This window comes from Scleropages formosus, chromosome 1 (assembly GCF_900964775.1).
Source record: "Scleropages formosus chromosome 1, fSclFor1.1, whole genome shotgun sequence".
Classification (NCBI taxonomy): Eukaryota; Metazoa; Chordata; class Actinopteri; order Osteoglossiformes; family Osteoglossidae; genus Scleropages; species Scleropages formosus.
The window spans coordinates 26,755,955-26,770,227 of NC_041806.1; the positions used below are offsets into that span (position 1 = coordinate 26,755,955).

Here is a 14,273-nt window from a genome sequence, read left to right on the forward strand (position 1 = left end):
CCACCTAAAGGATGTGCAGTGGGTCTAGCGTTTGAAATAACTCATAACGGACAGTGAAGTAAATCCACAAGAACACAAAATCCGCGCTTTACCGGCGTAGTTTATCGTGAAATCTGATAGTGTGTGTGTGGAGCTTGTGTGACACCCAAGAAATGTGGTCAAGAAAAAAGTTATTTGCTATAATTATCTTTTCCCTGTCTTTTATCTTTACTTTATTATGAATTAATACATTCATTCTCGGAACAATTTGGATGTTACCTGGCCAGACGAGGTCCAGTAGGGCCGCACGCTGGGGAAAAAGCCCATAATATCCACTATGACACTGTTCTCATCATTAAGGAGGAGCGGAGGTGGCCATTAAATCAGTGTCTCTTCTCTTTTCCCCAGTCAAACAGCGGCTTGTGCCCGACAAAACATACTGTAAGTCCCACCATCACATGGTGAAATAAGGATCATGATAAACATCATGAATTAAATGTATCTATAGAGACCCAAAGGGAAATATTAACTGGTCCACGATCTGTCATGTTTTTGTTGAGAAATGTTTTTATGATGAAATGTATGGGACAAGCGGTTCAGAAAATGTGTGTGTTTGGATGTTATTTTGTGATTGTGTTTTGTGATGTGAAATACTGAAAGATTTTATTTTTATTCTTATGGTATCTAATAAAGTGGGAAAAAAAATTAAAATCTGTCATGCGGATGTTTCCTCTCAGTTTGGGAAAATGTTTTACTTGTTTTTCACATCAATACTGATCGGTTTATCAGCTTCTCTGTCACTTTTTCAGATGTTGTAAACCGTAATGTGGATACTTTTGTTTTCTTATTGTTTGTAATTTGAGGGAAGACCATTATTACAGGCAACTTTCAATGCTGGGTCCTAATGGTGGTGAAAGATTGTTCTGAAATATAAATAGTGCTGTTAATGATTGTTAGAGAAGCTGAGGTGGCTGGTAAAACAGTGTCTCCACCTCCTCTCAAGCACGGCGACTAGCACATGAGACCTGTAACATTTGCGTGATCTCCACTGTTCCGCTTGGTTTCCTCTGGCTGCTCCGGTTGCCTCCCACAGCCCTTAGGAAATGAACATGTGTCTGAGAGGCTACGCTGGGATCGACTGGTGTCCCACCCTCCGTGCACCTCTTCTACCTCCTACTAGCGCACAGTGATTGTCTCATAGGCTCCACACCATCATGACCCTGAACTGGACAAGCGGTATATGAGTGAGTCAACTGTTTAACTTGTGATGGTGCAATAATGTTGGAACAGGAAACAGAGTGTTTCTGTTGCGGTAAACTGCTCATTTATCATTTATTCATGCTATTATTATATACGCCCTATAATATACATCCCCTGTTATGAATTATCAATAAATTATGCACAAATGCATTTACTTGGGCGGACTGCAAAATCGAAACGTAGGAAGAGTTAGACATTCACGTGTAGGTTCCACATGAACAAAGTCCAATGTTTTCAGAGAGTTCGTGCCGAACTGATAGATAATCGTACCTACCTACACACTTGCACATGCCTACGCATTGGAAGGCAATGCCGCAATGCGGTCACACCAGTTTCCCCAGGAGCCATGATGAAAGAGCACACATACATTCGGAATTTCTGAGAAGATGACTTTGGGTGATTCACAGCCTTATGCCACCTCACTATAAATCAGTATAATTCATAACAGCTACTATTTCTATCATTTGTGACTGACAATATCAAGGTGTTTTAAATTATTTACCCATTTATACAATTGGGTCTTTTTTTACTGGGAAAATGTAGATATTTACCTCAAGGGTACTACAGCCGGAGGGGGGAATCGAACCTCTGGGTCCAAAGGCAGCAGCTCTAACCACTGCGCTACCAGCTGTCCCGTCATTACTATTATTATCATTATGTGGTGTTGCTGCATTTAACATCTTCTTTGAATCAAGACTAGCAAACTAGGGAAAAAGGTGGATTTTGTTAAATACAAAGAGAAAAGACGCTCGAAAATAAAGAACCTTACGCCCAGTGATTCCGGAATGGGCTCCGGACCATTCGGACCCTGACTAGATCAAGCAGTGAATAAACTGGGCGGCATAGCGAGTAGCGCTGCTGTCTCGCATTAGTATTGGTTTCAGCTGCAATTGCAACGCATTTTAGACTGACTTCTAAATATTTTTGGATTTTCCTTTCATACAAAATTTTCATCATAAGTATATAGGTCCGTATTATTCAACGGAGCAGTGGACTTTTTGGGAAAAAATGGTTACTACGTTTTTGTTACTGTTGTACGCATTTATCAGCATGATTGAAATATCGATGAGTGAACGCGCAGCATCTTAACAAACATTTCGTTTTTTCAATCCAGACCGCAGGTGTGTCAAACCAGTCTTTACAGGAACATGCAGAAAAAGATATTTTCCATGACGTGCCAGCTGGGATTGTGAGCTGTGAAATATGAATGAGATAATGTCATGGGATGTGTGTCATATAATTTGTTTTCAGCAAATTGAAGTTGCGCAACAAATCTCTCCAAACAGATGAATTTACACTGACACACTTTACATTTGTGCATATAGCAGACGGTGAGATTATACACATTCTGTATTTATTACCAATGTCAATTTTTTGGTTGTGGGAAAATGCGCGAGAAAAAATAAAAACCTTTTTCCCATTCTGCTAATCTTTGTCCTTTTACACTGCAGTATTTTTTTATATTTTCTATTTATTCATGGACTAAATGGAACTATATTTTCACGGCTCCAAGAAACATACGGTTGAACTAAGTGGGTTTCCTCCCACAGCCCAAATACATATTTCAGGTGAATCAGTGACAAATGGCCTGTAACATGGGTGCGTGAACGGGTGTCCTGCCATGGGTTTACCTTACTTTGTGCCCCAACACTCTCAGAAATGCTCCAGACCACCATATCTCTGCACTGAAAAAACTTATTGAATTGAAAATAAGATGACAACAGAAACAGGCAACGTTTTCAAGTGCTACAAGCCGTAAATAGTTGTACTCCTGAGCAGGGGCTATTCCAGCATTTTTAAAATGAGGTGGCACGGGGGGTAATAAGAACCAGTCTGGGAGACCCGTGGATAGACGGACGGATGGACGGAAGGACGGGACGTTAGCTAAGAATGGGACTCTGGGAGCTTGCAGCGGTTATACCCAAGTCGTCTTTACTAAGACAATCGAGTTCCAGTACTGTCACTGTGATCTGAAGTTCACATATGCATAGTATTGCTGCAGAGAACAACACCCCAGTCCATATATTTTACACAAACACACTGCTAAAACTGCTTGTCCCGAGCGGGGTCACAGCAAACCAGAGCCTAACCCGGCAACACAGGGCATAAGGCTGGAGGGTGGGGGACACACACACCCAGAATGAGATGCCAGTCCATCACAAGGCACCCCAAGCAGGACTCAAACCCCAGACCCACCAGAGAGCAGGCCCAGGCTAAACCTGCTGCACCACCACATCACCACACCCCCCCACCACATCTTTCAAGATATATAATTGAGTGTGTTCATACCATTAACAGAGATGTGGTCTATAATCGACTCGTGTCTCTTTTCCTTTTTGAAAAATGCGGTACTGTGATTTCGCATTGCAAATCAGGCAGTGACGGACAGCGCTCTGATCCAGTGATGTTGACCATTGCCAGATTGACAGTACTTTGGCCCAATGGTCTTGCGGGGGGGGGGGGGGCAATCATTTCAGGGGAGGACAGTACCACCCCTCTAGATATGGCCCTGGTCTTGAACCTGATTCATTTTCAAGTGAAATTGCACTGGAATAATATGAGCTAAAGAATCAATAGCTGAATTCTTAAAACAAATGTATTCATTATTCAGAAACCTGGGAAGGGATTAAAAAAACAAACCAGTTGTATATTCATCAAAAAGAACATATTTGTTGCAAACTGAGTTTTGATACAACACTTTTGCTGACCAGGTGGATTTAGTTAAAACCTAGAATCTTGTTTTTATTGTCATTCCTCTACAGCTTGCATACAGTGGAACGAAATGTCGTTTCTTCGGAGACCATGGTACAACACTGAACATATCACAAGACAGTAAATAAATACACAGGACAAATTCCAGAAATAAACCAAGAATTTCTTAATATAGGTGTCTTTTCCACTGCTGGTGAAAAGGAAGTTTCTCCATTTTTCTTTCATTGAAGGTTTCTGCCATAATGTTGTGACATGAGCGCTACACCCAACCACGTGACACTTGCATGCCATTTAATTCTTTCAGTCTTATAGTACATTTACCTCCTCCTACATACAGTAAATATTTCGTCTCTTTCAGGTGGAACTGGAATACAGGGGTGTGGCACTCCGGACCTGGACTGGAGCACGAGGGACAGGAGTAGACAGGACAAGTACTCGGCACTGGAACAGAAACAGCTGTGGAACAAGACCTAGGAAACCAGTAACTAAAGTTCACTAAATCCCACTAGATGGCCCATTAACTACACTGAAGGATTGTTTGCTCCTTTTATACTGACTGATTAACAAATTGTGAACAGATGATCCGGTCTGGACCAATGGAACTGAGTAGCGCCTCCTCTGGTCACTAGAGGTTTTTTTCTCTGTGGGTCATGACAACTGCTTTCCATCAGCAGCAAGTCATCTGCTTTTCTACTTTTCTTCACTGAAAACAGAGAAGTAATACTAACAGAAACCTCTTTCGCAGTGCTATCCTTACTTCCCATTTTATTTTTCTTTTCTGTATAAGCACCTGTTTCTGACAATTTACATTTTCAAATCCAGAAAAAAACCCTAACAAGGCGAACTAAGGACTATATCACCGGATAGATAAAAGTGAATTTGGCTGTATCGTCTACATTTTCTATTACACTTAAATCTATTCATTTTACAGATACCAAAGCAACACACAGTGGTGAGTAAACAAAGGTTCAATACACAGGCAAGCAGGCTTTAGATGCAGACACGCAATTGTCAACAGACAGTTAGTTTGTTTGATGCCATAATTTTTGAAAATACATATAAGGTGTTGCCTACAGAGATGAGTCTGTAGGAAACAAGAAATAGAATGGCTCTGAAAGAGATGTGTTTTGAGACTCTTTCTGAGCACTAAGAGGGATTCAGCAGCTCTGAGGGAAGGCGGAAACTCATTCCTGCTCAGAATCAAAACCAAAACCCTGCAAACTTTTGATTTTGGACCTTTCATGAGTTGGACCACCAGACAGCCAGAGGTGGTGGAATGAAATGCTCTCAAAGAAAGGGAATCATCATGTCTTGTTGGTATCTGGGTGGGTTGTTTGATGGTTTTGTTAGAGATAATCAGAGTCTTGATCTTTGGCTGCCACAGAAAAATGAGGGAAGGGAGATACATGAAAACCCATTCACAAGACAAACATAACTCATACCGCAGCAGTCTAGATAAGCTGAACAGGCTTTATGGCACATGTTGAAAGGCCAGGTAAGACAGAGTTCCAGAAGTCAGGGATCAATATCACCATGGCCTGGTCCAGGATCTTTGTACGATGTGGACAGAACAGAAAACCTTCAGGCTTTTAATTTTGAGTCTCATATATGGGAGCACCAAGTGTTCAGAGTAGGAGGAACATAGCAGTCTAGGGAGTGATCAGGGTCTGTAGGCGTCAAGCAGCAGATCTGCTGATGGCCTTAAACAGAGTCACCAATGTTGAACTTTGGTGCGGGCAGCTACAAGAAAGCCAACAGTGAGAGATGCAGATTGGAGATACAGTACGTGTGTGCAGGCCACTTAAGTAATCAACAGTTATGCAATCAACACATTGCTTACAGTTTTGAAATACCTGATTCACATATATGCTTGTCAGGATAGTGTGCGTATGGAATACAATCTTAGGAGATCTAATGGTGGCATTATGCAAACAGATGTAATTTAACAGAAAGTCCGTTTGATCAGTTATGAATGGATGGATGGACAGACACAATTCATCATAGAATTACATGATCAAGCCAATGAATTAAGATGCAGATACATCAATAGACAGAAGAAGTGTAAAATATTATAGTTTTTAAAATACTTACTGAGGTGCCCTTCAGAGGCAGCTGTCCATCCACCTTTCAAATCAAGAAGAATAACCCACGTCACCTAAGTACATTTAAATTTACATTTATTCATTTAGCAGACGCTTTTCTCCAAAGTGACGTACATCTCAGAGAAAATACAATTTGTACATTACATTATTAGGAGAAAGAGAGAGACATAGTTGCACACGTGTGATTCTTAGGTAAACCTAGTTTGTTTCTTTCCACTAGTTTATGCACCGATGTTCATCGCTCGAGCAGGTGCACAAAACTCAGGACAGACTAATCCTGATCACCTTCTCACATTTTTTTTTTTTTTTAAAGCTGCACAAACATTTACATACAATACAGGAGTAGCAACTGTGTAAAGGTTTATCTGAGCATGATCATAAAGTCACGCTGCATGAACATTTACACCATACATGAGCTTGAGAGCTCTTGGGTAAAGTGAGTCCGAAAAAGGTGAGTTTTCAGACCCTTCTTAAATGTAGACAGAGTTTCAGCAGTTCTGAGAGGGGGAGCTCATTCCACCACAACGGAGCCGTAGCCATAAAGTAACAAACAAGCAAGCAGGCAAGCAAAATAAATAACAAAAGGTTTTCCTAACCTCCGTGCTACAGTATTTTACAATCATAAATCTGTCAGATACACACACACATTTTCGGAACCGCTTGTCCCATACAGGGTCACGGGGAACCGGAGCCTACCCGGTAACAGAGGGCGTAAGGCTGGAGGGGGAGGGGACACACCCAGGACGGGACGCCAGTCCGTCGCAAGGCACCCCAAGCGGGACTCGAACCCCAGACCCATTGGAGAGCAGGACCCGGTCCAACCCACTCTGGCAGATACATTTTAACATTTTATTATTGAAATTTCGGAGTAATGTCCCGTTACTCAGCCTCTGATCGGGCACATTAAAGTATTTCTTTGGCGGGAACAAATAAAAGAACGGAAAGCGAATTTGTAGATATTTTCTCCGAAGCCGTGTGTCACATTACGAAGTGAAGGAATTTGCTCTTATTTCGTTGGAAGTGACAGAGCGGCGCGCTGTGAACGTCTACTCCGAACTGTGCGCCTTCACACACTGACTCAATGAGAGAGGAGCCGCGCGAGGGCGCCCTTCCTTCGCTACGTGAGGGGAGCCGCGCGAGGGCGCATTTCCTTCGCTACGTGAGGGGAGCCGCGCGAGGGCGCATTTCCTTCGCTACGTGAGAAGGGCCGCGCGAGGGCGCCTTTCCTTCGCTACGTGAGGGGAGCCGCGCGAGGGCGCATTTCCTTCGCTACGTGCCGCTGCATCGCCGCTCACGGTGCCGGTCCAGGTCCCGGTCCCGGTCACTGCAGGCCCCTCCCTATCAGTCATACGCGGGCTTCCGACACGCAGCCGACACGTCGGACACCGCGGAGCTCCAGGAACTGGTGGCGGAGACGCTTCTCTCATCTTCTCTCTCTCTCTCTTTTCTTCTCAATCTCATCACCAGATCACACACACAGGTGTGTGTGGAGCAGGTAAGTGTGTGTTCGTTCGTGATGGAAGCATTGTGTTTTCTGTGAGATGTGCGTGGCTTGAGAAAAGGCGTCCGTTAAATGAATAAATATAAATGTAAAATCTAACTCTAAATAAATGTTACTCTAAATGTAACTGTGAATTTTACTGTAAATGTAAACTCCCTGCAGTGTGTTTTGTATCCGCTCATCTTTCACACACTTGATTTCACCTTAACTGTCCAGTTCAGTCGGCTTCAGAAATTCAGTACATTCCAAGTAACTCCTTTAAGTTTAAACTATCCCGTAGTGTGTGTGAGATTCTCTTTGAAGCCCATCTTTTGTCACACATTGTCACAGTAAGAAAAAGTGCGTATGTCGAGTGTGGTCAGAAGCGCCTGTATTCCTTCTTTTCTTCACTTAATTCTTCACTGAAACTTGCATCTTAAAGTGCATTTGGAATGCAGGCACTTTCAGGTTCAAACAGTAATATGGTACAGTGGGTGAAAATGGGTAAACTTGGATGCTGCTTTGATGAAACTTGAAAGTGTATTGATTGAGGAGCATTGTACTTATCACTACGATTAATAATACAGCTTCTCATACCTTTTTAATAATTTCTCGTACCCACAGTTTTCCACATTGGCAGACACACACGGATGTGGAGACATAATTTTTAAAACAGAATTTTTATTGTTCTGTTGATCATCTGGCCAGAGAGCTACTACTGGTGAGTAAAGTACACACCAGCAGGAAAATAAGCCCTTCGACCATTTACTGTCACACTGTAAAAGTGGGTGACATAATGGTCCCTGTGGTTTTAAATGGGTTGCAATCAAGAACGACCTGCAGGATGTGTGATCCTGGAATTTCATGATTAAAGTGAGAAATGGAGACATGAAATATGGCAGATTATTTCATCCGTTTGTCACAACTCTTGTGTAAGCAACAGTACTTATTGTTTTTGAGGCTTATATAATAATGCGAGTTTGTGGGTGTGTAAACTGACAAAGACAGAAGGTGCAGTTTGTCTCAGTTTACAGTCCCAGTGCAGTGGCTAAAATGTGAGATAACTGAATGCTGGATTGGGTCGGAGCTCTCTGTGGTTTTGTAGCGAGACGGCAGTGGAGGATAAACTAAGTAGATAAGTGCAATCAGGTGTGGAAATCACATTTTTCTCTGAAATGTACACCAACTTAGAGTTTGCTTAGCTTTGCACCTGCACTACCCCTGTTTTCCTGCTCCACACAGAGTTTCCTCTAAACCAACGTATGCAATCATATCACATGAGAAAGACTGGCTCTGATTAAATAACAATTTTGTGGTAAAACTAAGGGACACAAAGGGGTTCACATACTTTTAAGAAGCACTCCAGCTGTGAGAGAAAAAAAAAATGTGATCCATTGGAATTATCTGGATTTCTGCATGAATGGCTCCTAAAATGTGATCTTAATCTAAGTCATAGTAATAAAGTAGAAGTGACAATATTTATAACAGAAACACTGACAACATTTTGCACTTCTACATAGTGAGGCTCAAGTGACTCTGAATTACCCATAGTGTGTGCAACTGTGTGTGGTTACCCTGTGATGGACTGGCATCCACTCTGTGTTCTACTGCTAGTCCTCTGTCCCCTGTCTCCTGGGTAGGCTGCAGACCCATGACCCTGCTTAATATGCGGCATATAATACATGCATCACTGAATTATGTTACTTTCTGAGATATATGCAGGCAGTGCTGCTGTCATCAGAGCAGAAAATGTTATCTTTTGAAGCCATAATCATTCCAAATGGACTGATCTAGTTATACCCCTACCATCTCCAATGTAAGTATCAAGGAAACAGTGGTCAGAAATGCATGCAGCTAAACATATAATACTTAGAACAGGCAAGTTTCAGCAGGATTCAAACCAAACTTTTTATTTTTCCCCCAGTGTGTACATGTGGACACTGTAAAAATAACAGCAAATGTTAAATAAACTTCTCAATCTGACTGACTTCTGCATGTTGGAAATGGACTCTTCAGGCTTTTAATATTGTCTTGCATGCTTTCTGGCTGTCTCCTATCAGAAAGATAATCAGGAATAGTCTTTTTTTACCCCACACAAGGGCAGTTGCAAAAGGTGGCTGAAACAGAACAAAGTCTGACAAGCAGTGTAGAGATACGCGGTGTAACTCTGATGACTTTTTACATTATAGGTACACTTTATGACAAACAAATGGAGAATGACTGCTCATAAAAAGCTCTTATCTAGGTTTTTGAATCAGATAGTAATTTATATATTTATTGATGGGAAGGGCCTAAGCGGTCAAGGAGAGCAGAGTGCTTGTTGAGCCTGCTGTAAATGTCCACAGGCTCATAACCTTTGCGAAACGGATAGTACAACAAAGGGTGGGACGTTGTTTCCTTCATCTGCAGCCAGATCAGAATAAGACCTCTTTCTCATCTTGTCTCCTCTGTTACCTTAGAATTTTGCCCGGAATATTGTTTTGGTGTTAATGTTATTTTTTATAGTATCAATAAAATGAAAATAACAGGGACTGTTAGTGTCATAAGAGGAATTGTAAGAAATTATAGTTTAACGAAGAAAACCTTTAAAAGCACTATGTATGTTTGGATGTTTAGATCATAGCTTCCTTTTTCCACCACCACTGAAGCATTATATCATAGTCTTGAAAGGCTCTGGTTCTCACTTTGTCTGAGTCCAGAATTCAAAGGCTATATGAGAAATAAGGAGCCCTACTTTTTCCCACATGCTTGTTGTGCTACAAATGATTGAGTTACAAGTCTTTGAAGAAATTTAAAACGATCATTTTGTGTCTGTGTATTTATCTTTATCTTTGCCTATCTTTCAGAGAGGTAACATGTCCAAAAGCGAAGTGAAGACATCTCTTCTGGACAACATGATAGGAGTGGGGGACATGGTGCTACTGGAGCCCCTAAGCGAAAACTCCTTCATTCAGAACCTGAAGAACCGCTTTGACCATGATGAAATATATGTGAGAAACCTTTCTTCCCTCACAGAATTTAGTTGAAACAGTTTAAACAAAAATATGAATAAGATTTTAATAACTGTAGTACTGGGGGGGTGCAGTGGGTTGGACCGGGTCCTGCTCTGCGGTAGGTCTGGGGTTCGAGTCCCACTTGGGGTGCCTTGCAACGGACTGGCGTCCTGTCCTAGGTGTGTCCCCTCCCCCTCCGGCCTTACGCCCCAAGTTGCCGGGTTAGGCTCCGGTTCCCCACGACCCCGTATGGGACAAGCGGTTCAGAGTGTGTGTGTGTGTGTGTGTGTGTGTCTGTGTGTCTGTAGTACTCAAACTTCTTATCATGCTGGATAAATGGGTAAAACACTATAAAGTTTTTAAAGCTTTTCATAAAACACTGCACAAGATGCCTTGGACAAAGATGTCAGATAATTTCCTACTTTTCAGCATGTTGTTTGACTTTCTGCCCTAGTCCAACTATAACAGCTCTGCTGCATTTCCACACCATCTAGGCCATTGGTTTCACACATGACGACCATGCATATATACACATCTCCAGTTGTAAATCAGTTTACATTGCCTCAACTGTCTGTGACACCCACAGAGACCTTAAATGCAAGATGTGTCTTTCTGTGACACCTTTCCTTCTAACCATCAGGAAGAAGTGAGAGTAGTAATTGCAGGTGTGTTGGAGACTACACAGCTCTTCCTTAAACACAGATGAGTGGAGACACAACAAGGATATGATGTTATTGCTGGGTCTTGACACCTTCTGCTTCTTCCTTCCTCATTTCTCCACCCTTCCTGTATTTTGCACTGCTGTAGCTGATGGGCAAGATGGCAAAGAGGCTTCCGTGAGGGTTGGGCAGTGGAGGGTTAGATGGAAAATAGCAAACTTGTTAGTACAGGAGCCTCCTTGGTGGGGCTGCTTAATTTTGTTTTGTCTTTTTGGCCTTGTTGTCCCTGTGTCGCTTGATTCCAGGCCGTAATACTCCCCATTCTTGCTTTTCTCAGGGCATATATTTTACTTTTATTATTTGAATAAAACATTATTGTAGTTATTGCTATTGCTGTTTGTTTATTTTGTTGTTGGCTTTATTATGTGTTTGTTGCTTACTATCACTAATAGGTGTGATTTTCCACCCTCTGAGATTCCAGATATGTTTCTAGATTTTTGAGACCCACCACATCATGCAATACCTCTGAACTTGCATCTAGACTTTCCCAAACTCCTCATTATGCAGCTGTATTTGTAACTGGTGGTGGTTTTTCTTTGTGGACTTAATTAGTTCTCACATTTTTTAACTATTAACTACCGTGTTTGTAGCAGGAATGAACTTTCATCTTTGTAGGTGGGAAGTGATTCGGTGTGCTCTAACAGGCATTTGCCATCAAGCTTTAGTTGGCTGACATTGCATCTGCACTTTTCTCTGCAGACCTACATTGGCACTGTGGTGATCTCCATAAACCCCTACCAATCGTTGCCAATCTACACAGCTGACAAGGTGGAGGAATATCGCAACAGAAACTTCTATGAGCTCAACCCTCACATGTGAGTTCTTTTGGCCCTGAGCAAAAATCCGGGGCTGTGTCTGGATCCTACATTGGATGGGACAATGGCCAGTGCTACTGCCTCATAGCAAATGAGCTGTGGTATCAGATGTGAGTTTAAGTCTCTCACTGTGTGGAGTTTGCATGCTCTCCCTGTGTTTATGGGGGTTTAGGCACTCCAAGGATGTGACTGAAATAATTTGCTCTTGTCCCGTGTTTCAGCTATGCCTTGGCGGATGAGGCCTACCGGTCACTGAGGGACCAAGACAAAGACCAATGCATCCTCATCACTGGCGAGAGCGGAGCAGGAAAGACAGGTGCTGAAATCTAGTCTTGTGGAGTATTTTGTCTTAAAGTAACCTTGTGGAAGAATAATACTATAAAATGAATAGAATATTATCAAAATTGTAAGATGAAGCCAGCATGACCCTTGACAATTCCTAGATGGTGCATAAAATCTTATAACGTGAAACTAGTAAAGATAAATGAGAAGGAAAGATATAAAAAGTAAAGATGTTAATATGACGTGGGTTTTAAGCTTGGATTTCATGCTGCTCACAGCAGCTCTGACTTTATAGAGAGAGTTTTGAATTAGATTTTGTTGGCGTTTGAAAGTGAAGGCAGCAGTTCTGCATGCTTGATGTGTAAGTGTGAACAAGCTGGCACAGGCAGAAACAACAGACTTTAGCTTATACTGTACTGCTGGACTTTAAACTACTTCACCTGAATCCCCTTTTTCCTTTAATGAGGTCACAGCTGTGGCAGTAATGCCCTGATTATACTGTATTTCATACTAGCTTTCACTTTGTGTGGTTCACTTCAGGAACAAGATGTAGACTAGTTGTTCTATCTACCACAGTACTGGCCACTTAGTATCCTGGGAACATTATCAGCTCCAGTGTATTTTATGGTTTTAGTTCAGAGTTTAGTGATCATAAAACATTGCTACAATGTTCAGCGTTAATGAAGTGAAGCTGTATATTGTTCAGAATCTTGCACCTCCCTTGCTTGGCTTTCAGTATCATGACTCCTCAGTAATGCCATTGGGAGTCATTATTAGTTTGTTGGGGGTGCAGTAGCGCAGTGGGTTGGACTGCAGTCCTGCTCTCCGGTGGGTCTGGGGTTCAAGTCCCGCTTGGGGTGCCTTGCGGCGGACTGGCGTCCCGTCCTGGGTGTGTCCCCTTCCCCCTCTGGCCTTACGCCCTGTGTTGCCGGGTTAGGCTCCGGTTCCCCGTGACCCCGTAAGGGACAAGCGGTTCTGAAAATGTGTGTGTGTGTGTGTGTGTGTGTGTGTGTGTGTATTAGTTTGTTACAAAACTAACCACTATATAACTGTCTGCAGACCTATGAAGTTTTTCTTGGAACATGTACAGACAATTGTTAAGTATTAATTCAGTTGCGCAAATCAATATTGCAAACTATATCTGTGGTATCAGGCTTTTCTTCTTGACTACTAATCTGAAACCTATTGTAAAATCAGTTGAAACATTTGTCAAAGCATGTCCTCAGGGTCTGTCATGGTTACTTTAGACACAAGTACACAAAGCAAGGCTTTACCTGAGTGCAAGTTTCTGTACTATTGTCACCACAACCTCTTTGTTGGTGCTAGTAGAATAAAGAGACAAGGTTGTTTACTCCATATGGATGTGGATGTGTAATGGGAGGGATGTGAGGGGCTGTAACCTCCCACCCAGTCTAGAGGAGTATTGCTGAGATCCAAGTGTGTTTGTTTCTTTACATAATGTGTTCCAGAGGCCAGCAAGCTGGTAATGTCGTATGTGGCCGCCGTGTGTGGGAAAGGCCAGGAAGTGAATAAGGTGAAGGAGCAGCTGCTGCAGTCCAATCCTGTGTTGGAGGGTATGTAGCATCACTCTTGCACACATACAAGATAAAGTCTGCAGACCTTCCTGCTGTCATTGGTATTACTTTGTAAATTAAGGTCCTTGTACTATGGACTTGAGGGCACGGTGGTGCAGCAGGTTTGGCTGGTGCCTTGCTGTGTGGCGGGTCTGGAGTTTGAGTCCTGCTTGGGGTGTGCAGTGGTCTTGTCTTCCTCCCTGTGTTTGCCTCCTCCACCATACAGAGGAAGGACCTGGCAACCCAGTTCTGTTCCTCCCTTGACTTGCTCTGGACACCATGCGAGTGGTTGCTATGGGTCGGCTCTGACTTGGCAACTTGCATGGATGCACTATGGATTTAGAGTTCTTACTCCGC

The 14,273-nt window shown here is 42.5% G+C and overlaps 1 protein-coding gene across 3 annotated transcripts in view; it reads left to right on the plus strand.

The window, feature by feature from the left end:
- The first annotated feature begins 7,066 nt into the window (after window positions 1–7,066).
- LOC108922323 (unconventional myosin-Ib-like) overlaps window positions 7,067–14,273 on the plus strand; it is a 28,270-nt gene continuing 21,063 nt past the window's right edge. The window contains exons 1-5 of one of the 3 annotated variants that reach the window (XM_029255103.1): window positions 7,067–7,548; window positions 10,380–10,523; window positions 11,945–12,060; window positions 12,282–12,376; window positions 13,812–13,916. In XM_029255103.1, coding sequence (XP_029110936.1) covers window positions 10,389–10,523; window positions 11,945–12,060; window positions 12,282–12,376; window positions 13,812–13,916 — 451 coding nt within the window. In that variant the 5' untranslated portion in view covers window positions 7,067–7,548; window positions 10,380–10,388. Of the gene's footprint in view, window positions 7,549–8,160; window positions 8,255–10,379; window positions 10,524–11,944; window positions 12,061–12,281; window positions 12,377–13,811; window positions 13,917–14,273 lie in introns of those variants that run through there. The other 2 variants (XM_029255100.1, XM_018732395.2) reach the window with 2 other exon arrangements.